Source organism: Acanthochromis polyacanthus, chromosome 3 (assembly GCF_021347895.1).
Source record: "Acanthochromis polyacanthus isolate Apoly-LR-REF ecotype Palm Island chromosome 3, KAUST_Apoly_ChrSc, whole genome shotgun sequence".
In the NCBI taxonomy this organism is placed as follows: Eukaryota; Metazoa; Chordata; class Actinopteri; family Pomacentridae; genus Acanthochromis; species Acanthochromis polyacanthus.
The window spans coordinates 28,105,084-28,130,348 of NC_067115.1; the positions used below are offsets into that span (position 1 = coordinate 28,105,084).

General features: G+C 40.3%; 2 protein-coding genes across 2 annotated transcripts in view; one reads left to right on the top strand and one right to left on the bottom strand.

Annotated features, from left to right (window-relative positions):
* Positions 1-14: 14 nt before the first annotated feature.
* Positions 15-5,695, bottom strand: ppa2 (inorganic pyrophosphatase 2). The gene is made up of 12 exons (XM_022193731.2): positions 5,453-5,695; positions 3,859-3,923; positions 3,732-3,776; positions 3,585-3,638; positions 3,018-3,137; positions 2,494-2,580; positions 1,905-2,031; positions 1,155-1,282; positions 920-1,005; positions 742-811; positions 610-649; positions 15-523 (listed from the first exon to the last, which is right to left on the bottom strand). Exons 1-12 carry the CDS (start codon positions 5,634-5,636, stop codon positions 501-503), a joined length of 1,029 nt encoding a protein of 342 aa, XP_022049423.1. The 5' UTR covers positions 5,637-5,695; the 3' UTR covers positions 15-500.
* Positions 5,696-9,691: 3,996 nt separating this feature from the next.
* arhgef38 (Rho guanine nucleotide exchange factor (GEF) 38) overlaps positions 9,692-25,265 on the top strand; it is a 28,167-nt gene continuing 12,593 nt past the window's right edge. Inside the window, exon 1 of the mRNA XM_022193734.2 lies at positions 9,692-12,383. Within this exon, the coding sequence (XP_022049426.2) occupies positions 12,167-12,383 (217 nt within the window). The 5' untranslated portion in view covers positions 9,692-12,166. The remainder of the gene's footprint in view (positions 12,384-25,265) is intronic.

Sequence of the window (25,265 nt, forward strand, 5' to 3'; positions counted from 1 at the left end):
ATTGAGTCATGCTCTCATCTTTTTCCCCCTTTTATTTACCCAAATTGTTACAAACAAACTGAGTTGTGTTGGACACTGATTACAGTTTTAAAGGTAAATCAGAATCTTACTTTCAGTCTTATGCATTGCTGGACTTCGACATTAGTCATAAAAATACGCCAAACATACAATACAGTGTCATTTACAAGGCAATAGAAATGAGACCAGTTGTTTCTGCAACTAATCTCTGAATTATAATTGATTTTACCAACAATAAATCTGTGGTCCAACATCACACAAAAATACAACGCATTTTTGGTTCTTTACCGAGCATTACAACACTACATATCTTTACTGGCTCATTCTTCAACAAATTATCAAATGTAGATGGCACTATGTGCAGCTGAGACGGAGTGCGTAGAAAAAAATAAATCCAGCTGCATAAAAAAGATCCCTCAGAACTGGTGCTCCTTGATCAGATGTTAATACGTGTTGGCAATTTCCATGTTGTTTTGGGGGCTTCAGACAAAATGCCACTTGTCCACTGTGCAAGATAAGATTTAGAACGGCATGAAAACAGAAGTTTATAACTGTATAACTTAACATAAACCACAGTCATTATGTGCTTACCCTCTGGTGACCCAGGATGTGCACTGCCACATGCAGGGGCCTGATGAACCAAAGGATAACCATGAAAATTACCACCTAATGCAGTTTTATTTGCCATCATCAATGTGAAAAAACGGCAACCGAAGTTCTCACCGACTGGACTATATCTGTGGCCTCGTCAGTGCTGCATTTGAAAGGGCTGTCGCAGCAAGAGAGATTTTTGCTGGAAAAAAAAAGAAAGCAAGAAATGGCGTTCACTAGACTTTCATAGCTAATTACATATAAACACCACACACATGCACACAGCAGGGCTTCATGCCCACTAACCTACCATTCAATCCCTCCAGGGTTCGTTTGCTTTTGCACTAGTGCCCTCCAGTGCTCATGGGTGGACTTAATGATCTCGACTGCAAAATCCTAAGATCAGAGCAAAAGACACGTTAATTTCTGTGGGGGCAATTCATTCATTTATTCAGCTGTAGCCACTGAAACTGCACAGACTGCAACCCTCTGGCACACGTGCCGTCATGTCTCATCTTTGTATGTATTGTTGCAAAGGTACTGACCTTGTCTTTGAATTGTCCGTTGAATCCAAATTGATTCTCAGGCTTTCCATCAGGCACTTTGTATTTCCTGAACCACTCAACAGTGGCTTCTAAGTGACCTGGTCGGCTCTTGCGGACGTCGTCTATGCCTGAGGAGAAGACATTCAATAGAAAAATCAGCTTGTTTATCTCGGTTTGAACTGGATATCAGTCGGTATTTCATTTAAACTTGGTACGTAGCTCAACAAAAAACACGTATTTGTTGAAGGATGTTAAATATTTTTTAAAAGAAAAATGCCGCAAATATTTAGTGACAACAAATAACTAAGCAGGTGATACATTTATGATGGGTGATAGAAGATAAAAAAACATATTAAAACAAAAAAACCCAACATGTTGTAATAAAAGGTGGTAAAACGTGCATTCCACATGTTTCTTACGCCTTAAGGCTACATGCAATATGCTTTGCAGAGAAACAATGAATATAAACAAAATCATGTTGACATTAAAAACTCCACTGGGTGCAGACTATGTTAGTGTTTTAACCACAGTGTGAAGTTACTGTCTGAGCTGCCAACCTTTTCATAGGAACCCTGTGTTTGATACGCAATAACATGAAAGGTAGTGGAGGCATAATAATCTTATTCATGGTGTGTTGTTAAAATGCAGATTGGACAAGTTGTGGCGTTACAGTAACTCCTGAACTGAACATTCAGCTCATTTTAGGGAAATTCGAGATAACTGTGGATACAACATGATTAAAGCACCCACTATTTAGGTTTTTTGCATCCGGGTCCTGAGTATTGATAGCGATGACCTTCCAGTCCATTTCTCCCTCATCGATCATGGCCAAGATGCCGAGCACCTTTACTTGGATCACCTGACCCGGAGAACAAACCTAAAGCAGAAGGTCAACACCAAAAGTTACGATCTTAAAGGGTATATACAAATGAGTCATAAATAATATACACTATCATCCAAAAATATGGAGTCACGCAGATATTTCATGTTTTCTGTGAAAACTCACACTTTTATTCATGTGCTAACATAATTGTACAAGGGTTTTCTAATCATCAATTAGCCTTTCAACACCATTAGCTAACACAATGTAGCATTAGAACACAGGAGTGATGGTTGCTGGAAATGTTCCTCTGTACCCTTATGGAGATATTCCGTTAAAAATCAGCCGTTTCCAGCTAGAATAGTCATTTACCACATTAACAATGTCTAGACTGGATTTCTGATTAATTTAATGTTATCTCCATTAAAAAAAGCTGCTTTTCTTTCAAAAACAAGGACATTTCTAAGTGACTCCAAACTGTTGAACGGCAGCGTAGATTCAGATCTCTATCTGCATCACCTGGGTGCCGATGTCACAGACATCAATAGGATCATTGTCACCACAACACTTGGTGTCTTTGTCTTGGTGGTTTGGGTCCTCCCACGTCTGTTTCAAGGAAGCATTGAAAAGCACGTAAGAAACCAACATTTTGTTGCAAAATGTTCACAACTTACTTGCAAAATACGTCAATAAATACAGTACACAGCAAGTGTAGTACACCTCTGAGCACTGTCAATGAAATATTAAGTCATTTTAAAATTGAAAAGTATTTGGTTTTGATTGCTCCCAAGAGTGCATACTTGAAATAAGACAGTGTTTAATAATTTGACATCCAAGTGACATTGCACAGATGTGTACTCACTTCTGTTGTATGATGCATATGTGAATGTATTCATAGCACTGATGACCGTGAACTAATCCATTGTTTGCTCTTAAACATATCAAAATAAATGAAAGAAATTGCAGTATTGTTACTAAGATCAAAAACAGCCTGACAATGATACACACGGGCACCAAAAAAATTATCTTAACACTTTCCTCACCTGTGGGAGAGCTCCATAGTTCCAAATGTAACCTTTATGGGGAAATATGTTGGCGACGTATCGGAGTTTTCCTTTCTTTACATCTTGTTTGATCGGATTCAGCGGTTCCTTTGTTGCGATCTGGGAATTGAAGCCATTATGGAAGAGCATGTGTGTCTGTGTGTGTGTGCTTTTTCTATTATTGAATTTGTTGTCATTCCCAAGAAGACTCATGGCTGTACTAGCTGAAAAGGGTGCTTCTACTCAGTACTGAGCACAGGGTCTGAATACTTCTGACCATGTGATATTTCAGTTTTTCTTTTTTAATAAATTTGCAAAAATTTCTACATTTCTGTTTTTTTCTGTCAAGATGGGGTGCTGAGTGTACATTAATGAGAAATAAAATGAACTTTTTTGATTTTGGCAAATGGCTGCAATGACACGGAGTGAAAAATTTCAAGGGGTCTGAATACTTTCCGTACCCACTGTATGTATATATATATATATATATATATATATATATATATATATACACACACATATACATATAATGTGTACATAGATAAATACACCATATCAATACTTTACCTCCATCTTAGCGTTTGACCATCGAGGAACCTCAACAATCATGTTATAGAGCACCTGAAAGTATACAAGACAGCTAAGCACAAAATGTACTAAGATGAATGTCTTCAGGTGGTAAAAGTGACCTAGGAGTTGTGAATTGGACAGTACCTCACTCTCATTCCTCTTGGTTTTTTTAGCTGGCACATTACTGTCCTGTTAAAAGAAAAATTGTGAATTTCTGCTTTGAATGCTAGTGTTAAACAGAATTCTTCAATAAAAAATAAAAATAAATTACCTGTTCTGTCTCTGCTATCAGTGGAATATCATGGAACGGAGAAATGTATTTCCCTTCTGAGGTTTCTGTAAAAAAAATACAAATAAAAACTGCTTAACTACTCATCCACATCTATAACCATATTACATAACGATATCCCAGAAGACAGTTTATTCTAAGTGAAATGATTTTATCACATGTAGTGTATTACTCAACTGTCTGAAATACTTCTGTTTTGGATCCACTGCATATACTGTAGATGATTCAACTACAACGTCCAAGTTCAAGTGAAAGCAGCACTGATGCTATGTAACTGTATATACCATTGGATTGTATGCCCCGTCCATAAACGTCACAGACAAGAGTAAAGATACTTTTTGCTTTTAATTCACTGACGTACACAAAGCTCAAAACATGAACAGGGGCTCCAGTTTATTATATTTCTTCCAGCTGTTTGCAGAAGTTTTTTCCTCCGATTTTATTTTTTAAAAACTGCAGGATGCAACTTGAGCTTCTCTATTAATCAAGAAAAATTCACACACAACAAGCCTCAACTTCAATTACTTATTTATTATGGAGACAAGATCTGTCAGGGTCTAATGATGCAGACCACTGTGGACTTCTCTACACCTTAAACAGGAGTGCTGAGTCACAGTTTCATCAGTTACAGGTAAATCATTAGTTGCACAGCAGTCTGCATCTCACTGTACACCCCTATACGAGACTATAAGTGGCCTAGCTGCTTGCCAGTTCCGAATATTGTACACAATGAATAAATAAAAATAACATGATTTTGAGCCTACTACAAATTGACTGCTACAGACCACAAATTTGTTTCGGATACCAAAATTAATATCCGGATAGTGCCGTAGCGAACGAATATTTGGATATTCGGGTCCAGTCCTAATAAGTCGGCAGTGGTGGATTTGTAGTAGAATCGCCAACATGTGATCATCAGCAGACAGCTGATGTTCACTTGTTGTTATAGTTACAGTGATGGTGTGCCGCTATCTCGCAATGATACAGAAATCTTGAACAAATCCGTTTCATCACTGAAAAAAATCTAATAACTTGGTCCTTGTGTCATTTCTGACCTTCCCTGAAAATGTCATTCAAATCCGTCTGTTCCATCTATTTTTGAGTAATGTTGCTAAGAGACAGACAGACGGACAAACCAATGCCTATCATCACATAACTAAAGTTAAAAAGGTTAAGGAAAAAAATTCTTAAAACACATTCATTGCTTTTGGTTGTTGTGTGTCACCACCATGTTCAGTTTCTCAGATAAAAGTGCTCATGTTTTCTTTCCTGGAGCTTTTCTGTCCACGTGACCACCAAACAGGAAGTAAACCCATGTGAGGATGTTGTGCTGTCCCATGCACCTCTTCCTCTGTCTCAGCTAATAAACTGTGGATGCATTCACCACATTCACACTTGGTGGTTACTAGCTTTAGCAGGATTTGGACCCTCAGAGACAAGTGTTAAACTCCACTCTTCCAACTCAAAGGTCAACCTTGACCTGGAGGTCGGACCTGGGCTGAGCTGCCCGTCACACACCGACCGGTGCTAAAAACAAACGCAAAGATTCCTCCCACAATGGCGACAAATAACTTACTAAAGTAAAGCCGGTAGTCAGAGGAGTTCTGGTGTCCTCTCTGCTCCGTTTGATAGTGCATCGTTTTTCTCAGATAACTCAGAAGAGGCGGAGGTGCTGCTTGTGTGACCGCTTTGTTCCGAGAGAAAGAGCCGAAACCTGTCAGCAGGTAGCCGAGCGAGGAGCGCAGCAGCGGAGCTCTCATTATAAACGCTTCTTCTGCTTCCAGCGCTTCCTGTTTCCCGTCATCCTCCTCCACGCGCAGCAGGGAGACCGGGGCTTCCGCTCAGGGATTTTCAAAGTGAAAGCAGTCAAAATGACGGATAACTTGCTCCAGATGAATATGTGATCAGGACGCTAAATAAATGGCAATATGTCATTTGTTCACAGTTTTGTTTAAGGGTGGGGGTGTAAGAACGTTTGTTAGAGAGAGAGCAGTGAACAAGACATATGTTTTTTTTATTGAGTATTCAGAATATTATTAGTATCAGTATGTGTCTTTCAACTCAATAGGATGCTAAAGACTTGCCATTGTCCAACCACTTTATGTGGCTTCTTCTTCCCATTGAATATATATATGTGTAATCATTTTCAATATCATTTTCACAATGGGAAACAACCTTAAAGGAGTAACCTACCACATACACACAAACACCCAAATAAATAATAATTTAAAAAGTTTTGCAGTCCTGCTAGCTACTATTCAGCAAATTAACCATTTTTTGACAATGCTTACCTCTCTGCATCAAATGTTCCACTAAAGCAATTTCCCCTGACACTACTTTTAATGTGACATTGTTGTTGCATCCTTTGTTTTGCTCACCGTAATATGACGACGTGTGATTATTAGATCGACTCTCGTAATGTCCTCCCAGCTGCCAAACACCTTCTGTTCCCTGAGGTCAAAATGATCCTGTCTGGTTTCACTGTTATTTAAAGCACATAGTATAAATTGTCTGTCAGTTCTGCAATACACCTTCAGTCTTACGTCAGGCCAACCCATCACCACAATTTTTTCCCTTCATTTTGGAATTTATGACCAAATATACCTTATTACATAAAAATATACGACGACAAAGGATTTTGCTATGGGGTCAGAATGACCTCAAGGACAACGCGAGGGTTAGAAAAATACAACCTAAAGTGTTTTTTTTTCTTTTACCCTTATAGTAGAATAACAATGAGGTCTGCAATTCAGAATTGTCTGTGCTATACACACCTATGAGAGATTTTTAATGGCTTAGGTGCTTGGCAGTTCCCAATATTGTACATTTATTTTGTATTTTAAAAGTTGCTCTAACCGGATATCCCTTTTTCCACGTTAACTTGACAAGTCTTGCTCCACGTGTAGCAGCTTTATTTTACTGCCACCTTGTTTTCTTCCATTTTCCAGCAATAAAACTATTAACTGCTAAGAAAAGATAACCTCAGTGTTGACTCCTTTTCTTTTCTTTCTTCTGTTTTCCTTTCTTTTGTGTCATCAGTGTTTTTTGTTTTATTTTTTTAAAAGCTATAAACACAATAAAATGTCTGTAACAGTAATGGTGGAATTGTTAATAATTCTGGTCTAGTTTTGACAATCTATGTTGCAAACACTAAACTAATTTGTGACTTCTAATTACGCCAGTGGCTTTTACAATATCAAACAGTTAATGAATGAATTCTGCCTCCTATTATATTATCTTCCACAAAGGCCCCTGTTTCTTTGGCGCCCAGTGTATTTGTTGTTTTACGGCCTGAAGTGAATGGATTTGATGGCGGTAAACTCCACAAACATGGTGAGATCAAAGTCCATATGTATCCATTGTGCTAAAAACAAATGACCATCCCAGGCACCTTGATGCAGCTCTTTTATTATTGTATAGGCTGGACTCTGTTCAAACAAATGACACATCAGCTGCAATAAAAAGCTGGTTTATTAAAATCCTTAAGTGCTTTTCCTTTGATATTGTTGCCAGAGGGATTTTAATACTGCTGTGTACAGTCCCTGTGGGTCTGGTGTGTTTAAAGTAACAGGACAGTTTTCCCCAGTGTTGTGTAGTTAAGATGTGAAGACATCTTGTTATAAACCTACTGTGGCTTTACATAGAGAGATGTGGGTTTGGAAGTTGTCGCAAAATTACAATAAGCGAGGGTGCATGATGGCTTGGTTGTTAGCACGTCGCCTCACAGCTGGAATATAAGAATAGAATTGGAGGTTTTTATTGTCCATTACGATATTTCCAGGACAGACAGAGGAACCAAAAATATATTTCTCTCTCACCTTCGTATCAGTGCCATACATTAACAAAAGGGTAAAAATACTTCCATCTATCCATTATCTATAGACTGCTTGATCCTCATTAGGGTTGCAGGGAGGCTCACATTAATTAGGGATCACAAATTGTCCATCTGTGTGGATGTCATTGTGATTGTTTGTCTCTATATGTAGACCTGTGATAGACTGACGACCTGTCCAGGCAAACCCTGCCTTTGCCCTATGTCACCTGGGATAGACCCCAGTCCTACTGAGGAAGCGGTGTATAGATGATGGCTGGAGATTATGAAATATTTCCAGAAAACAAAAATATTTGATCAGCTCTAAGTTTTCAGCTTTTGTAAAACTGGACGGAGAGCCAAAAAAAGAATAAATGAAAGTGCAGTTGAAGCAATTAGTCATTTTCATGCCTTGATAAACAGAAATAACTTTTTTTGATATTTAATGAAGAAATCTGAGATTAGTAAAAGTTCGATGTCACTGTTGGAGTATTTTCCTCCTGGGTGTTAATAGACTCCTTTCTCTTTCAGCAGGTCAAGTGGAGCTACACCGCGAGGGGCTCGATCTCTCCCAAACTCCCTCAGGGCAAAGCAGTGAATCCTGCGAGGCTGACGGGAGATAACACTGTTTGCTCACTCAGATGTTTGTTCACAGTGTGTGGCTTTTTAGTGTGGCTTACTTTAACAAATTCAACAGGTTACATATTGTTACTAACACTGATGTCTGCTGTGTTTGACCACAATTTAACTATGCATGCTTGACAATTAACAGAGTAAATTATTGTTTGACTCTAGGGTATTGTTCATGTAAAACTAACCCACACTGTTATGACAGCATACAAAAGTCCTACATGATGAACCGTCAGTCCATACCTTCTTCCAGTCTTCAGTAGTCCATTGGTGGTGTTTCATGGGCCAGGCGAGCCTCTTTTTCTTATTCTGACGTTTAATGGCTTTCTTGCTGCAACTCCACCTGTCAAACCTGCAACTCCAAGTCTTCTCTTCACAGCTGAAACTGAGACTTCTTACTACGACCACTACTAAGCAGTGCTTAAAGCTGTTGTCCTTTGAGCCGCTGATCACCAAGCTGTTGACTCTCAGAAATTTGTCCACTGGTTCTGTTGTGGCTGTGGGTCTTCCAGACCTCTTCCTGTCAGAGTTTCCCCCAGCTTCAGAGTGCCTTTTGATGGTGAAGAAAGAAACTTGTACTCACTGACTACCTTGACTTTCTTCACACTTTCTCTGTAGGAAAGATCTACATTTTTAAGTGTTATGGTGGATTGATCTTCTATTGTTAATTGCCTTTTCCTCTCTATTTTTTTTAGTAGCACACAACTTTCTGCAGTACAGTACTGTTCAAATAATGCTTTCGAGGGTTTGGTGTCACGGTGTGTTCCAACACTACTTTTATGCAGACAAAGGGGGCTGTAAGTAATCAAGAAAAGTTGGGACACCTGCAGGATTTGGTAGCACCAACTTCTAAGGATTGATCAACCTCCATTGCTGCAGAACAGCTTTAAGTTGTGAACCCATTTCTTGTTCCCTTTTTAAATTCTGAAATATACATTATTTTTCAGTTTTGAGTCACCTTACCATTTTTTAACCTCTGGCAGGTCACAATTTTCCTTTGTACCATTTCAAGCTATTCATTGGACTTGAACTACTTGTATTTCAACAAAAAGCAGGAAAAATTGGGGTGTTTTAAAGCTTTTGACTAGTAATGCATATTTTTTACTGTCTATATTTCATTATATTTCACTTGAATGTGAGCAATTGTAAGCAATTTCCCATCTTGGATCAGTAAAGCATCTCTGATTCTGATAGCACCTCCTACTGTTGCCACTTTCTGCAACCAAAAGTTCAGGAATTATATAGAGTTATACGCAGTTATATCGGTGTGCAGGACTTAAATCCACACACACGCAATAACACACGCTCACTTCACTTTCTGGAGTTGGAGATGGTGTGCTGGACAGATGGGCATTTGCATCCTCCTCCTGAATATGTTGCACATCAGAAGAAGGGGTTATGTTTTGAGAAAATTCTTGGCCAGCTTCCCAAGGAAGTAGAGACTCTCACGCCACTCTCAACCAATCCATTCTGAATGTGGAAACAAATAGTAAGAGTTTCCATGAAAATAATGTGTATGTGTGTGTAGAGGTAGGGATGTAGGGGTAACACACTTCAAATGTATTATCTGTTTTTACAGAGTGTTCCTGGACTCACCTACAGTTTCCAAACTTTTATTATCCTCGGGTCTACTGGACCTGAACAACCAATGTAAATGTGAAATGGCTCTCCCTTGGGAGGAGGCGCTGGAGGCTGCCTATGAGCAGCAACAAACAAAGCATTTTGACCTGGCTGCTGAGTGTAGAGGACCTGGCTGCAGGGTGGTTATGTACCCTGTGGAGGTGAGGCCAGGGCTTTGTCAGCTCCTCAACCTTTCGACTGGTCCGCAACTTTGGTGTCAGAGGAACAGAACATGGACAATTTGTGAAAGAGCCAACTGTGGAGGCAGAAAAAAAGGAGAGCTTCTGGTTGAGGCTAGCGGACGAGGCACAGGAGTCTAGAGCTGAGCAGCACCTGAGGCATTAATAGATGGTCGAAGGGAGAAATTTCTGCCACCAGGAGTTGTGCTAGTGTTAAAAGAACACTGGTGGTCCGCAGATGACCCTCCGAAGAAGTTTGTTCTGGTTTCCTATAGGTGGGGGCTGGCGGCCAACCACCAACCTCGTCAAAGTCGAGGTCAAGGTAGTCTTAATTATACTCCAGGGGCAATTAGCACAGCAGGTCGTAAACACAGCCGTCATTAACAATCAACACACAAACAAATTACACAAAAAACACAGCTATATCGTGTTATATGAGGGCAAGTAGCAGCAGGAACAGATGAGTTATTAAATGTACATTCATGTACTGGCCACATTATATCTGCATCTAGATGGAAACAAAATGAACTCTTACCAGGGTCAACAGAGACCAACTGAGCCTTCTTTGTGACGGTTGGAAATGGTCTTACAGACTTGTGCCTGCACTTTTGCTGCATATGAATGATTTCTTTTACCTGGTAAATTATGTGACCCAAACCAGCACATAAAAGACAAGGTTCAAACAGACTTAAAAAAATGAAGAAAAAAAAACCATGCTCATAAAAGTGGTCTCACACAAGCAGAGATTGGCCTTTGCATATCAGCGTATGGTTTAAAGGTTAACTTGTCATCAGTTATTGTTCAGATTCTTGTATTGCTGGACAATTTCACAGTCATAAATAGCAGCGGGAAGAACAAGGGGAGGATTCTTCCTGATGTCATTGATCATTTTCTTTGTTTTAGACACATTTATACCCAAGGAGGTGTGTCAATACCAGTCACTTTATTCATTCACTACTGGACCATGACCTGTGTTTCAAACAGGGAAGTGTGTGATGTTTACTCAATCAAAAAAAAAAAAAAGAGCAAGGCCAGTGAGTACGAGGTTAATATATGTTCACTCAAGAGTCAGTAGTTAAATTCTTAATTATTTTTCTTAAGTTCTTCCATCATTGACGATAATGATGATGGTGGGGATACTATGAGATACTAAACATATATAGTCCTGTGTGATGATCAGGTGACACATTGTTATCATCTGCCATTTGTGTGCATTTAGTCTACTTTAATAGAAGTTAAACAGGTTTGCCACGCTGATCTGAAAACACAATGGGAATCAGTGGTGCCTTTGTTTCAAAGGGGAAGAAATGAACTCATTTATTGTTCTGACAAGAACTACAGTAGTGGTTGCTAAGACCAGAAATCATTGTGGCAGCATGTTTGTTAATGAACTCTTTGCCTTCCCAGAATCGCCATTTTACATTTAAACATTCATTTCTTTGATTGGAGACTTGCAGAACTTGTTAAAAGCATGTAGAATGAAATCAGCTACATACGGATTCTTGAGCACTTTGCTTTTTCCTGTGGTTAATGCATAACCAAAATGTTTAGATTCATTACATAAAAAGCACTCCGCACGCTTCTATTTGGGATTTACAGCCAGGCCATTTACATGCGCACTTCCTTGTCAGTATTTGGCCCAGTGTTGGCATCTCAAAGGATTTTAATTTTGAGGACATTTAATTTTAGTTTCAAAATATAATGAAGACTTTACAACTAGTGGTCATTTCTCTGTCTTTCCACCTTCCAGAGAAAAGGTGTGTCTCATCACTTTCTCTCCCATGCATGGATATGATGGCCTAAAGGGAAGTATCATAGCACAGCAGTGGAGAGGTGTGGCCACATAGTTCTCATGACAGGTAGATGTGGGGAGGAGTTGCATTACCTGTGCAGAGCCAGCAGTAAGGGCACAGGGCATAGGCAACAGTACACCTGTTGCACTTCCCAGGCTCTCTCTCTCTCCATTTCTCCCTCCCTTTTCCTGTCTTTCTTCCTTCCCTTCTGTTCTCCTTCACTGCTCTGAAAGCGCGAAGGACCGGCCAGCCTCGCCATGGATCCCAAGGAGGCCAGCGGGGCCGAGAAGGAGAAGGAGAAAGAGAAGGACAAGGTGATAAAAAGGAGGAACCGGCCTGTGTTCCTGCGTTACCTGGAGAGGAGAAAGACGGACACTATTGTAGCTGATGACATGGCCATAGGAGACATCAACCTGGGGACGCTGGTGAGGAGGAGTCAGTCCGACAAGACGGAGTACAGCGCCAAACTTAAAGGTACAGCAGTTAATGATGTCCCTGTAGGGGTCAAAACTATGGCAACAATCTACACACACATGAGTCAACACTCAAGTCTGAAAAGTCTGTCATTTCTGCTCTGGAAAGTTGCTGACAACACACTGGATGACAGAACTTTTAGACAAATATATATCCACTACAGATGAGCTGCATGTATAGCTTGAGGGCAAAAACTCAACACACACTCACAATAAGAATGCACCACTCCATACTGGGCACCTGTTGTGTTACTATGTGTTGAGTAGGAGATACTCCCACAGGGGTAAAGCCACATATGCAAACTGTGCTCCAAACTCAGGCACAGAGGAGTGGCTTTAGAAGTGTTCCACACCAGCTGGTAAACAAGACCTTGACACCAGTGATGCGGGAAGAAGGATTTACAGGTCTTTAGACAGAATTAAAGAATTAAAAATATTATCAGACATTATCAGTCATTTGATATTAGAGTTTGAGTTGCAGTGACTGTCACATTTGAGGAAAGAATGTGCAGTGTTTGACCACAGAAGAGCAAGAAAATATCAATCCAGCTGGATGTTGCCTCATCAGAAATGCTGACACAGTGTTCGCACACTAACACATATTTATGTTGCAGATAAACTGGCTTCTCTTGTACTTAAGAGTGCAGTCAGTGGCTGAAAATGTTGCATTTCAGGTAGAGGGACATGAGCTGTCTATGAAGGTTTACTATCAAAGATTAGCTAAAGAATGAGGGATTTCCAGTTCCTTGGTGAATTAGTTCCTTGGTTTCATCTGCGGTGAAGCAAACACACCGCGTGCCAATGACTAATGGCTCATCTCATCGGGGCACAATGAATAATGGCACCAGGATTAAAACTAAAAAGTGTAACCTACTTCTCACAACAGAGGGCTTTCACTCATCCAAACAGGGCCTTATCAGCTGCGGCTCTGTTTACCTGAAATAGAGCCACTCTCTACTGCTTTGCACTCTGTGTTTTCTTCACCAACCTGCAGGCAGGCAGAGTTGTCAAAAACACTGCGTTGTTTTCAGTAAACCAATTGCCCGCCTTTTTAGACTTCAGCCTCACACCTGACCGGCAGTATTACATATTTACAGTGGTATTAGCAATGCAAATATTGACAGGACGATGACTTCACCGAAAGAGGAAACATGTGAGTTGCTGCTCGACAGCCTCTTCTCATCTGCTTGTCAGACAGGTTGGTCAAGCCATAGAGCCACAGCAACATGACATCATTAGGCCTCATTATTTACAGCAGCTACATATAAACGTTCTGGTAATGATTTACCAGCAAAAACACAAAGAGACAGTTACAGAGCATGTATTCCTGTTTATTTCTCTTCTAATCATTCATTGGGCAAGTTATTTTGTTTAGACTGGATGAAAACTCACATATTTCGCACTCTTTGTGTAACCTTGATAAAAACATTCAAACATCCGTGGCCTTTGTGGAAAATTAAGCAAATTAGATTAGTGGAGTTCAAGGTGGAGGTGGGACTACATCAGGGATCAGCTCTGAGCCCCTTCTTGTTTGCTATGGTGATGGATAGGATGACAGACGAGGTTAGACAGGAGTCTCCATGGACTATGATGTTTGCAGATGACATTGTGATCTGTAGTGAGAGCAGGGAACAGGTGGAGGAGAAGCTAGAGGCGTGGAGGTTTGCCCTGGAAAAGAGAGGAATGAAGGTTAGCCGCAGCAAGACAGAGTATCTGTGTGTGAATGAGAGGGACCCAAGTGGAAGAGTGAGGTTACAGGGAGAAGAGATCAAGAAGGTGGAGGATTTTAAGTACTTAGGGTCAACAGTCCAGAGCAATGGAGAGTGTGGAAAAGAGGTGAAGAAGCGTGTATAGGCAGGCTGGAACGGCTGGAGAAAAGTGTCAGGTGTGATGTGTGATAGAAGAGTTTCAGCTAAAATGAAAGGAAAGGTTTACAAAACTGTGGTGAGACCAGCCATGTTGTTTGGTCTGGAGACAGTGTCCCTGAGGAAAAGACAGGAGGCAGAGCTGGAGGTAGCAGAACTGAAGATGCTGAGGTTCTCTTTGGGAGTGACCAGGATGGATAGGATCAGGAATGAGTACATCAGAGGGACAGCACATGTTAGAGGCTTTGGAGATAAAGTCAGAGAGGCCATACTGAGATGGTTCAGACATGTCCAGAGGAGAGAGAGCGAATATATTGGTAGAAGGATGCTGAGTTTCCCACTGCCAGGCAGGAGGCCTAGAGGAAGACCAAAGAGGAGGTTTATGGATGTGGCTAAAGAGGACATGAAGGTAGTTGGTGTGAGAGAAGAGGATGCAGCAGACAGGGTTAGATGGAGGCAATTGATTCGCTGTGGCGACCCCTGAAGGGAAAAGCCGAAAGGAAAAGAAGATTAGTGGCAACATACTGGAAAAGGCTGTAGTGGAAAAAAATATGAGTTTTCTGAGTATTTTTATATAAAAGACATCTTCAGTCTCTCTTCAAATTCAGCATATTTAATCCAAAATAAATTGTCTTCTCAGTGTGTACTTTGCCGTGCAGAAAAGTCTCACATGTCATTTCTCTTGATGGTGATACATGATACACCGGGCCTTGTATTCTTTCCGGGGAAGCCTGTTGGATCCCTTTCACTGGGCTGAACAGTGAAAAGGCCTGTATCCACTTTCATGGGAACACCTATGCCAGTAACCAAACATAATACCAGCAAAAGGATAAGTCCGCACACTGTTGGATCTGCTGCTGAGTCTTGATGGGTTGTAATCCGTTTTTTATTTAAATCTTGAATGTGACACTGTGGAGGGATCTTTTTGAGGCCATGTGTGCATCATTTTTCCTATTGGGAATGTATGTCTGTATGAAGTTTATAATATATGAAAGAAACCTGGATTAAAATAAAACACGCTTCTGTTCAATAGGCAATAAAAATTCTTTTTATGATCACACATTAAGGGGACTTTTCAGGTGTTCTTAGGTCCCTTCACACAATGAAAGTGCATATAGACACATGACACTTGATGATAGTGTTAAAAGAAGAGTGTCATATGATTTCATGACATTTTCACGAGTGAAATAATGGCACTGATTAGATATAGCAAAACATGCTACAATAATAAAAATAACAACAGGCTAATAAATTACTATTATTGTTATTGTTATGACCAGCAAGTAGCACTGATGGGCTAACTACTATCATTCCTAGACTAGCAAATTAGCAGTCTTGGGCTAGCAACTACAAGCTAAAATCTCTGGGCTGACAACTGGAATTCCACAACTAATATAGGCTAGCAACTAGAATTCCGGTGTTAGCAATTGGCTTTCCTAGGCTAGCAACCACAGTTCCTGATCTACAAACTAGCATTCCAAGCCCAGCAACTACAATTCCTAGGCTAGCAAATGGCACACTTAGTCTTAACAACTATCCTTCTTAGACTAACAATTGGCATTCCAAGGCTGGTCAAAAGCATTCCCGGCCTGCTACTAGCAATCCATGGCCAGCAACTAGCATTAATGGGCTACTAATTGTCATTCTTAGACTATTAACTAGCATTCCTGGACTAGTAACTAGAATTACAAGACTAAAATTCCTGGGCTGACAACTAGAATTTCACAACTACAAGGTTAGCAGCTAGCATTTCTGGACTATCAACTGGAATTCTAAAGGCAACGATTGGCATTCTTAGGCTGGTCCCTGGCATCTCCAGGCTAGTCACTACCATTCCTGGGCTAACAAATAGCATTCTCAGTGTGGCAAGACTACAAGGGTTGATGTATTCGGGCTAGTTATCAAATTGCCAACAACGCCACCTGGGGGAATTTCACCCCCAGGAAATCCGATTAGAGGGAACCACCACTCCAATACAGGGAAAGGTCTCACAGGTACGTATGACATGAGAGACAGACGTGACTCAAATATACACAAAATAGAATTTATTAACAATGTATTCTTTGTTTAAAATGACAATGGTTCAGTTTAAAAAAACAACAACTTTGTGGCGGTGCCACGAGACAGCTCAATAGTAGGTGGCCAAATAGAGGTAATCTGTTAGGACCTCCAGGGTGCAGCCACCGAACATCTATATACTCAACTCAGGGCTGAGGGCTTAACAGACTGGAATGACTGACTGAAGAGGGAGGGAGAGGGTCCGGATGAAACACACCACACATGCAAAAAAAAACCAACAACAACAACAACAAAACCACTAATGGACATCCAAGTGCTCTACTGTACAGGGAGTGAGGGGACCACCACCTCAGGGGGCAATCAGCCAGCCACTCGCCACACAGCCCAACAGCTCCTGTTCACAGAAAGAGAAATACGGTTAGCCACAGGAACAGAGATCTCTTAGCCTAGCCGCGCTAGACCCATGTTCTGAATTCTGAAGGCACAAGGGTCTAGGGCCACTCGACAGGGAGGGAGGCGGGCTAAAAGGTTGTCTTTCAAATCACTCTGCAGCAATTGGGTAGGTATACAACCAATCAGCACAACGAATAGGCTGACGGAGTTCCAAGAGCACCGGCGGATTGTGGCTAAGTCCCATTAGCTTCCCAACCAGTGGAGCCAACTGGTATATTAAGGATTTGCCATATCCCGTCGGCATAAGTCCAAATACGTCTTTCTTCTCAATGAAACACTTCAGTGCCGTCCTTTGTTTATCTTTCAGGTTGAATTTTAGCTTCAAATCTTTAAGGGCTGTGGCCAAAGCCGAGTTGAAAGATAACTGTTTATTGTGCGCCGGTTGTTTCCGTCAGAATTGTCGGGCCTCTGTCGTCACTGAGTTACGCCCGCCTTCTGACTCTACACTTCATGGTGATTCGTCCGGCCAGTTTTAGGAGCATCCAGCCTTGAGCCTTATGGAGGGTAACTAGACCCACCCTGGCAGAGAATTAAATTCGTTGCCGTGGGTTGTCTAGCGCGGCTAGGCTAGAGATCTCTAGAACTACCCTGACACCACACTGATACTGAACCCCGGAGGTCACCACCGAAGCCAATCAGACCACCTGCCCATTCAAACAAATGAAAGCAAAACAATCAATCATACATAACCCAAAGAAGTAATTGCAGAACTAAACTTAGAATCACGAAACAAGAGAATAATAAACAGATTACAAGATCAAAGAAAAGTAATTCTGAGGCTAATAATTTTTACAAACAATACTAACAACGGGCGTGCCAGGTGTTGGGCACATGCACACCAAGATTGTCCTTGAAAGCCATAAAATAAAACCAATGCAGCAGTTCCCGATGGGCAGAGAACTGGTTGCACTGAACACGGATATGGCACATAAAAACAGAACGTAAAGACAGAACTCGGAGACAGAACAGCAGCAGTTTGCTTCAGATGTAGAGCTGCTCGTCAATGAAGCCGCAGCTCCTCAGACATCAGGGGAAACAGCCGCACGATCACTGCCAACAGCAGTCAGACAGTCATTTCAAGTGCAGCCCAGCAAACACAATCAAAATGATTGTGTTGATTGAAAATGATTGAAAAATCAAAAAGGAATGAGTCAGCCTACCTCAAAAATCCAACGCGATGCATAGGTTACGCCCCACTCCGAGGCCACACACATACCCAGCTCCCAGCCTTCGGCCAAGGTACCAGTCGAATTCTGCTCAAAGCAGAGAGCAGATCAAACACCGCACAAACGTCACTTGGAGACGCAGTGACTGCGTCGGAACATACCTGACAGGTAGGTAGAAAAATACTCCGCTGGCATCTCGAGACTGCCGCGGCAAACCACGCGGCTGAGTGAACACCCCAGCTCCAAGTAGAGGACGCATGTGGAAATGGCGCAGCCCTCTCTCAAATATACTGCAGTGTAGCACCGCCCCGTAAGCCAGGTGCATCAGGATAATGACTCCCAGCTGCGCACACCTGATCTAATACACCTGTGCAGACGGACTGGGCCGTCCTACCACAGGATAACAACTTCTATACTAATTATCTTATATTATTATTTAACTATATAATAATAATAATGATAATAATCATAATACTCTTTATATAACACTTTTCACAATTGAAACATGATAATACAAGTAATAAATAGGACCAAATATTAAGTTGTAAAAAGATAAAAAAATAATTTAACTACATAAAAAGCAAGAATAATTATTTTGGCAATAAAAAATTACCACTGAGAAAAAGCCAAATTCTAAAAGTGAGTTTTAAGATGGGATTTAAAAAAGGATACAGATCTTCCTTCCAGAGATCTCCTGGCATTGATTATCATTTAGAACCATTAGTAAGGCCTGACCCAAAGATCTCAAGCAATGATAAGAGTCATCAGGAGTTAGGTAGGAGCTAGACCAGGGGTCGGCAACCTTTAACACAAAGAGCCATTTCGACTCGTTTCCCACAGAAAAGAAAACACCAGGAGTCGCAAAATCCTTTTAGCATTTAAAATGAAGACAACACTGCATATATCGCTTTTTTACCTCTATGCCCTCATTATTCAGTCGTGATTAATTAATTACAAAGCCTCTAATTAGATAGATTCATTTTTTAAAATTGTGTCCTTCCACTAATATTTATCTTACTTGGTTAATGTCATTTTTGCTCCTGGACCTCATATGTTACGTAATGTTAGCTGGAAATCAATATTTTGCGAATGTCTATTTAACTTGTAAAATCTATTTATCTTAAGCTAATAACTGTTCTCCGGTAAGTGGCTGCCCTATTTTCCAAGACGACACTCCTCTGAATCTCTGACCTGCTGCCTGGATGCTGGACATGAAATCGAGCCGTGTTCTTGCGAGTAACGTGTATTACCCTATCAAAGAGTAGATACTGAGCAAGACAGTTATCCGTAGTTTACCTTACTACTCATGAGTACTTTTGACTCAAAGACGTGTCTTTCTTAGAGTGGAGCTTTAAAGCATGAAACGTGTGGGAATTGGAAGCTCCGTGTTGTCTCTCTGCATCAACTTTGCGCTCTCATGTCCCAGGGGAAAACCTCAGCAACACATCCAGTGGAGTGACACGTCAAAATAAGAGCGGTAATTTCACAATAAAAATCTGTATTAAAATGCATTGAAACGTGCCTGAAAGGCAGAACAATTTATTTTCCAAAGTTACAGGGAGCCACAACAGAGGACTAAAAGAGCCGCGTGCGGCTCCGGAGCTGCGGGTTGCCGACCCCCGAGCTAGACCATACAAGGCTTTAAAAAGCAATAAAATCAATTCTCAAGCTCAGAGTTACCCAGTAAATTGCAACAACAGCTGGAATAAAGTGGTCACTTATCTCCATACATGTTAAAAGCACAGCAGCATTTATATCTATTGAAGATATTTTTTCTAAACAGCTACATTAGAATCACAAGACCGATGCTAGTCCTTTTAGACATCAGGCATTCATAAAACTACTACATTTGTGTCAGTGAGCAGTGTACAATCCATCCAAACACATTTTCACTATAGATTTTCATGGATTTCCCCTGTAAAAACCGTCTTCAAACACTAAGAGGAGACTAAAGGAGAAAAATAAGAAGCCTTGACTAAATACACCAGCTGTGCCAGTTTCAAATTGTGATCTCCAGTATATCAACATACAAGGCATGGACATAAAACGCGAATATTTTGTAGCACCGGTATCACACCACTAACTGCACCACTGGACCAGTTCTAGGCTCTAAGGAGTGGGGAGCAAGAATAACTACACCAGAGACCGTTGCTTTATGTAGAAAAGGCCGGAAATTTACTGAATGTAAAACACAAATATAAAACACAGTACATAAAACCAAAAATACCCTGCAGGTTCCCAATAACAAGGTAAGTGTAAATGGGGGAAAAAAGTATTTCACTCTTCCTTTTTGTTCTCTAGTTCACCTAGTTTATTTTAGTAAAGCTAATCTAATTTAATTAGACCAGTCTCTTTTTCCTAGGTTGTACCTATTTTAGGATTCCTATTTTTCTTCTTGAGTTAACTCTTTTCCTTTCTTCTACAAGCAAGAAAATACCTTCAAAACCCAAGTAAATCAAAGTGGACCACAGTTATTCAAATCACATTTAAAAATATAAACATATGAAAATATCAGTATGGCATTTTAAATTTAAGTTCAAGTCCAAATGGGAGTTCAAGTGCTCAGTTCAACGAAAAGTTTCAGTTCGACTCGGTCCAAAAAATAATAGTTCAATCAATTCTCAGTTCAGTTCAGTTCAGTTCAGTTCAAATTAGTTCCTGATACTCCTACCACTCTGGCAGTGAGTTACACACGTGGACAAAATTGTTGGTACCCCTCAGTTAAAGAAGGAAAAACCCACAATTCTCACTGAAATCACTTGAAACTCACAAAAGTAACAATAAATAAAAATTTATTGAAAATTAAATAATCAAAAACAGCCATCACTTTTGAATTGTTGATTAACATAATTATTTTAAAAAACAAACTAATGAAACAGGCCTGGACAAAAATGATGGTACCTCTATAAAAGATTGAAAACTATTTGACCAGAGTGACATGATTAACTCAGGTGTGTCATTTAATTGACATCACAGATGTTTCCAGTCAGTCTGCCTATTTAAAGGGAGACAAGTAGTCACCCTGCTGTTTGGTGAAAAGGTGTGTACCACACTGAACATGGACAACAGAAAGCGAAGGAGAGAATTGTCCCAGGACATCCGAAAAAAAATTATAGACAAACATCTTAAAGGTAAAGGCTATAAGACCATCTCTAAACAGCTTGAAGTTCCTGTGACAACAGTGGCTCATATTATTCAGAAGTTCAAGACCCACGGGACAGTAGCCAACCTCCCTGGACGTGGCCACAAGAGGAAAATTGATGACAAATTGAAGAGACGGATCGTTCGAATTGTATCCAAAGAGCCCAGAGCAACCTCCAAAGAAATTAAAGGTGAACTCCAAGGCCAAGGTACGTCAGTGTCAGATCGCACCATTCGTCATTGTTTGAGCCAAAGTGGACTTCATGGGAGACGACCAAGGAGGACACCACTGCTGAAAAAAACTCATAAAAAAGCCAGACTGGAATTTGCAAAAATGCATGTTGACAAGCCACAAAGCTTCTGGGAGAATGTCCTTTGGACAGATGAGACCAAACTGGAGCTTTTTGGTAAGGCACATCAACTCTATGTTCATAGACTCAAAAACCAAGCATACGAAGAAAAGAACACTGTCCCTACGGTGAAACATGGAGGAGGCTCAGTAATGTTTTGGGGCTGCTTTGCTGCATCTGGCACAGGGTGTCTTGAAAGTGTGCAAGGTACGATGAAAACTGAAGACTATCAAGGCATTCTGGAGAGAAATGTGCTGCCTAGTGTCAGAAAGCTTGGTCTCAGTCGCAGGTCATGGGTCTTCCAACAGGACAACGATCCAAAACACACAGCCAAAAACACCCAAGAATGGCTGAGAGAAAAGCGTTGGACTATTCTAAAGTGGCCTTCTATGAGCCCAGATCTGAATCCCATTGAACATATGTGGAAGGAGCTGAAACATGCCATTTGGAGAAGACACCCATCAAACCTGAGACAACTGGAGCTGTTTGCTCATGAGGAGTGGGCCAAAATACCTGTTGACAGCTGCAGAACGCTCATTGACAAATACAGAAATGGTTTAATTGCAGTGATTGCCTCAAAAGGTTGTGCAACAAAATATTAAGTTATGGGTACCATCATTTTTGTCCAGCCCTATTTGATTAGTTTGTTTTTTTTAATAATTATGTTAATCAACAATTCAAAAGTGATGGCTGATTTTGATTATTTAATTTTCAATAAATTTTTATTTATTGTTACTTTTGTGAGTTTCAAGTGATTTCAGTGAGAATTGTGGGTTTTTCCTTCTTTAACTGAGGGGTACCAACAATTTTGTCCACGTGTGTAACACACGCAGAGGATTTCCTCAATGATGCAATGGAGATGAGTTGAAGGTCTGGGTCTGGCTCGCCATCTTGAATCCCGTCTGTGCACGCCCGCACATGGCAGACCAATTCTCACTCCAACCGAGTTTCCAACCGAGCAAAAAAACCTGACCTGTGTAACAGGCCATAAACAAAATAAAACTCTTTAAATCCTCGAATCACACAAATAAATTCTTCACAGTCTCTGAGTTGTAACGTTACTGCTACGGTGTTTTTTTTTTCAACTCAAAATGGCAGCGGAGCAGTCTCTTATCTCACGGCTCCGTCTCCCGCACTAATTACTGCACAACTCTTTCATTTACACAGCTTACACACACTTTTATAACATTCAGTCTTCATAACCCAAAATATTAACTGGTAAACGGTTTATGACGGTGCATTTCTTTGTAAACAGCTACGTTTTTAGCGTTAGCTTTCCGCCAGAGAAAAAAAAGTACAAGACCGTGAAAATGCATGAAAATAAACACAAAACTCACCAAAACCGGTGTGGCTTAGTTCTCATAAAATCCCCGTCAGTTCCCGACCAGGTAAATTATGTTTTTCAACTGTTTTATCGACTTTTTCACTGCTTTTTCTATTAATTAAAGGCATTATGGAGGATTTTTTTTTTGTTTAATTTGTCTGATTCACATAAAATGAATATACTGACCTTTAGTGGACTTGTATGTATGGTCTCTAAAAGAATAAAAAAATTTAAAAAATAACTGTGGACATGGCAGGACCTGAAAAACATCAGCCAATCAATGCGCTCGGACCGAGGCGTTTGGTTTGCTCCCTTTCCTGTCAATCAAAAATCTTCCGGCTCAGGCCTAGTTACGTAGATTACGTACGCCTTGGACTTACGTGTTTTCTGTATGTGTTGCTTTGGTGTAGCTTCGTAGTTAGCTGGCGACTTGTTTTGCTCATCTTTCTTTACATAATGGCAGATAAAGATCCAGGGGGGACCCAGCCGTAAAAGACAACTTTAATGCCTTTAATCACTGCTCGTTTTCTCCGATTCCTCCTCTGCTCTCTCTCTCTGCTGATGCGCTGCGTCTGTGTCGCTGGTCCCTTAAAGGGGCAGCGACGTTATATTCTCAACAGACTTATCTTAAACACTAAATGATTGCTGAATTAGCATTTTAAATTATCTCTGAGGATTCATTGACATTAAATGGATCACTTTTACCTTTCAAACTTATTTATGCAGCTTTTATTCAACTATTTATTCTTATTTATGTCATATTTTAACATGGGTTACAATTTCAACTGGTCCCCTTTAAACAACTATTATCATCGTAAAGCTTTAGTTCAAATAGTTAGAAAAGTGATGAATCGCCACTGCAGATGTTAATTTAATCACCGTATCACGAAGGGGGGAAAGTGAGATACGACTGTACGCAGTGTTGCGAGCAGAATGTGATCAGATCTCTGCCAGAGTCACCCACAAGTGAGCACAATCAGCACAGAGCTGGCATTCATGAGCAAGAACTGCTCACCAGCCAGAAACACATGATCCATTCTACTAGGCTTCAACAATGGCCAGACAGTGGATATTGCACCTTTTTAATATCTGCAGCTTTGATTTCATCCCCTTTTCCCTTGAATAAAAACTGCTGAGAAACCCAACATAAGGACAATCCATACAGTTTTTTTTTTTTAAATTTGGCATTTATTTTACCAGGTAAAAATGTTTCAGAACCAGTTCTCATTTGCAAACATGACCTGGCCAAGAGGCGCCAGCAGGAACAAATATACATGTAAAGTACAGATACAAATCGACATACAAATATAACATGGAACAAAAGTGAAGAAGTCAGAAGCATGGGAGCATATGCATGTGAGTGGGAAAAAATTGTGTATGAAGTGTAAGAAAGTGTGTGAGTATATATAAGTATGCATTTAATTAGGTTCAAAATGATCAGCAACAGTCAACTACGATCTGTTGGAGTTTAAGCTTGAAGGTGGTGAGTGAAGTCAAAGTTGCAAGTTTGAGGGTGTTTTCCAATGTGTTCCAGTCGTTAGCTGCTGCAAAGCAAAAGGAGTTACGACCAAAAATAGTAGAAGGATCACTCCAGAATTGGAGGACATTCGGACTTCCAAATTTTTGAAAAAAAAAAAACCCCTTCTCTTTACAATTTTCCGCCAATCAGTCAACTGGATTGGCTCAGCTTTACACATCAATGGTACCATGTTTATTACATGCATAAATTTGTTTGCTAACCCTACTCTAATCACAGTAACAGGGTTGCTAGTCCATGCTAATGTTAGCTTTTCCTCAGGAGTAGAAAATAGATATTTAGCTAGCTGTTACTGCTGACCAAGAGGATAAACGTACTGATGGAAAAAAGTCAAGAAAAAAGTAAAAAGAATTATCCTGATAATCTGAGTTAGAGTTAGACATTCAATCAAGGCTGACAATGTTATGAAAATATGAAAAATAGAAGAGAGGACATAACTTTGCTCTGTCCATTCTTTTGAAAAACTGCTTGATGATGTTAATTCCAGTGTTTCATGTGATTCACTGTTTTCTTCTTCTTCTACAAGCTAAAAAGGTTGTTGTAAGACACATGCTCCATGCATAATAATTATTGTTTTAAATATTTTGTTGATTAAAAAATGCTCCCACAATTACAAAAGACATCAATGAAAAAATAATATAAATAAAAAAGGTTTAAATAGTATTTTAGCTGTTTTATTTGAGATTCAATTTGGTCATCAGGGTGGTGGGACAAGAGGAAAAGGGTATTCAATGGGGAACTCCAGACTTTTTTGACTTTTCTCCTAGTTTTTTTTTTTCAATTTTGTATTTTTTTAGATTTGGTCTCAGGACAAGTACATTTACCAAGCAACTGCATGTTTTAGTATTTTGTTTGTGGAATGACCCAGAAGTATTAAGGATGATGAGCTTGATGTATTCAGTAGACCCAGTGCAATATGAATTATGGGCCAGGTGAAAAAGAGAGGACAGGTGGGGAGGTTTATTGCCCAATACTGACTTATAAACAAAATGAAACCAGTGGTATGAAGGGAGGCCACCTCAGCAATT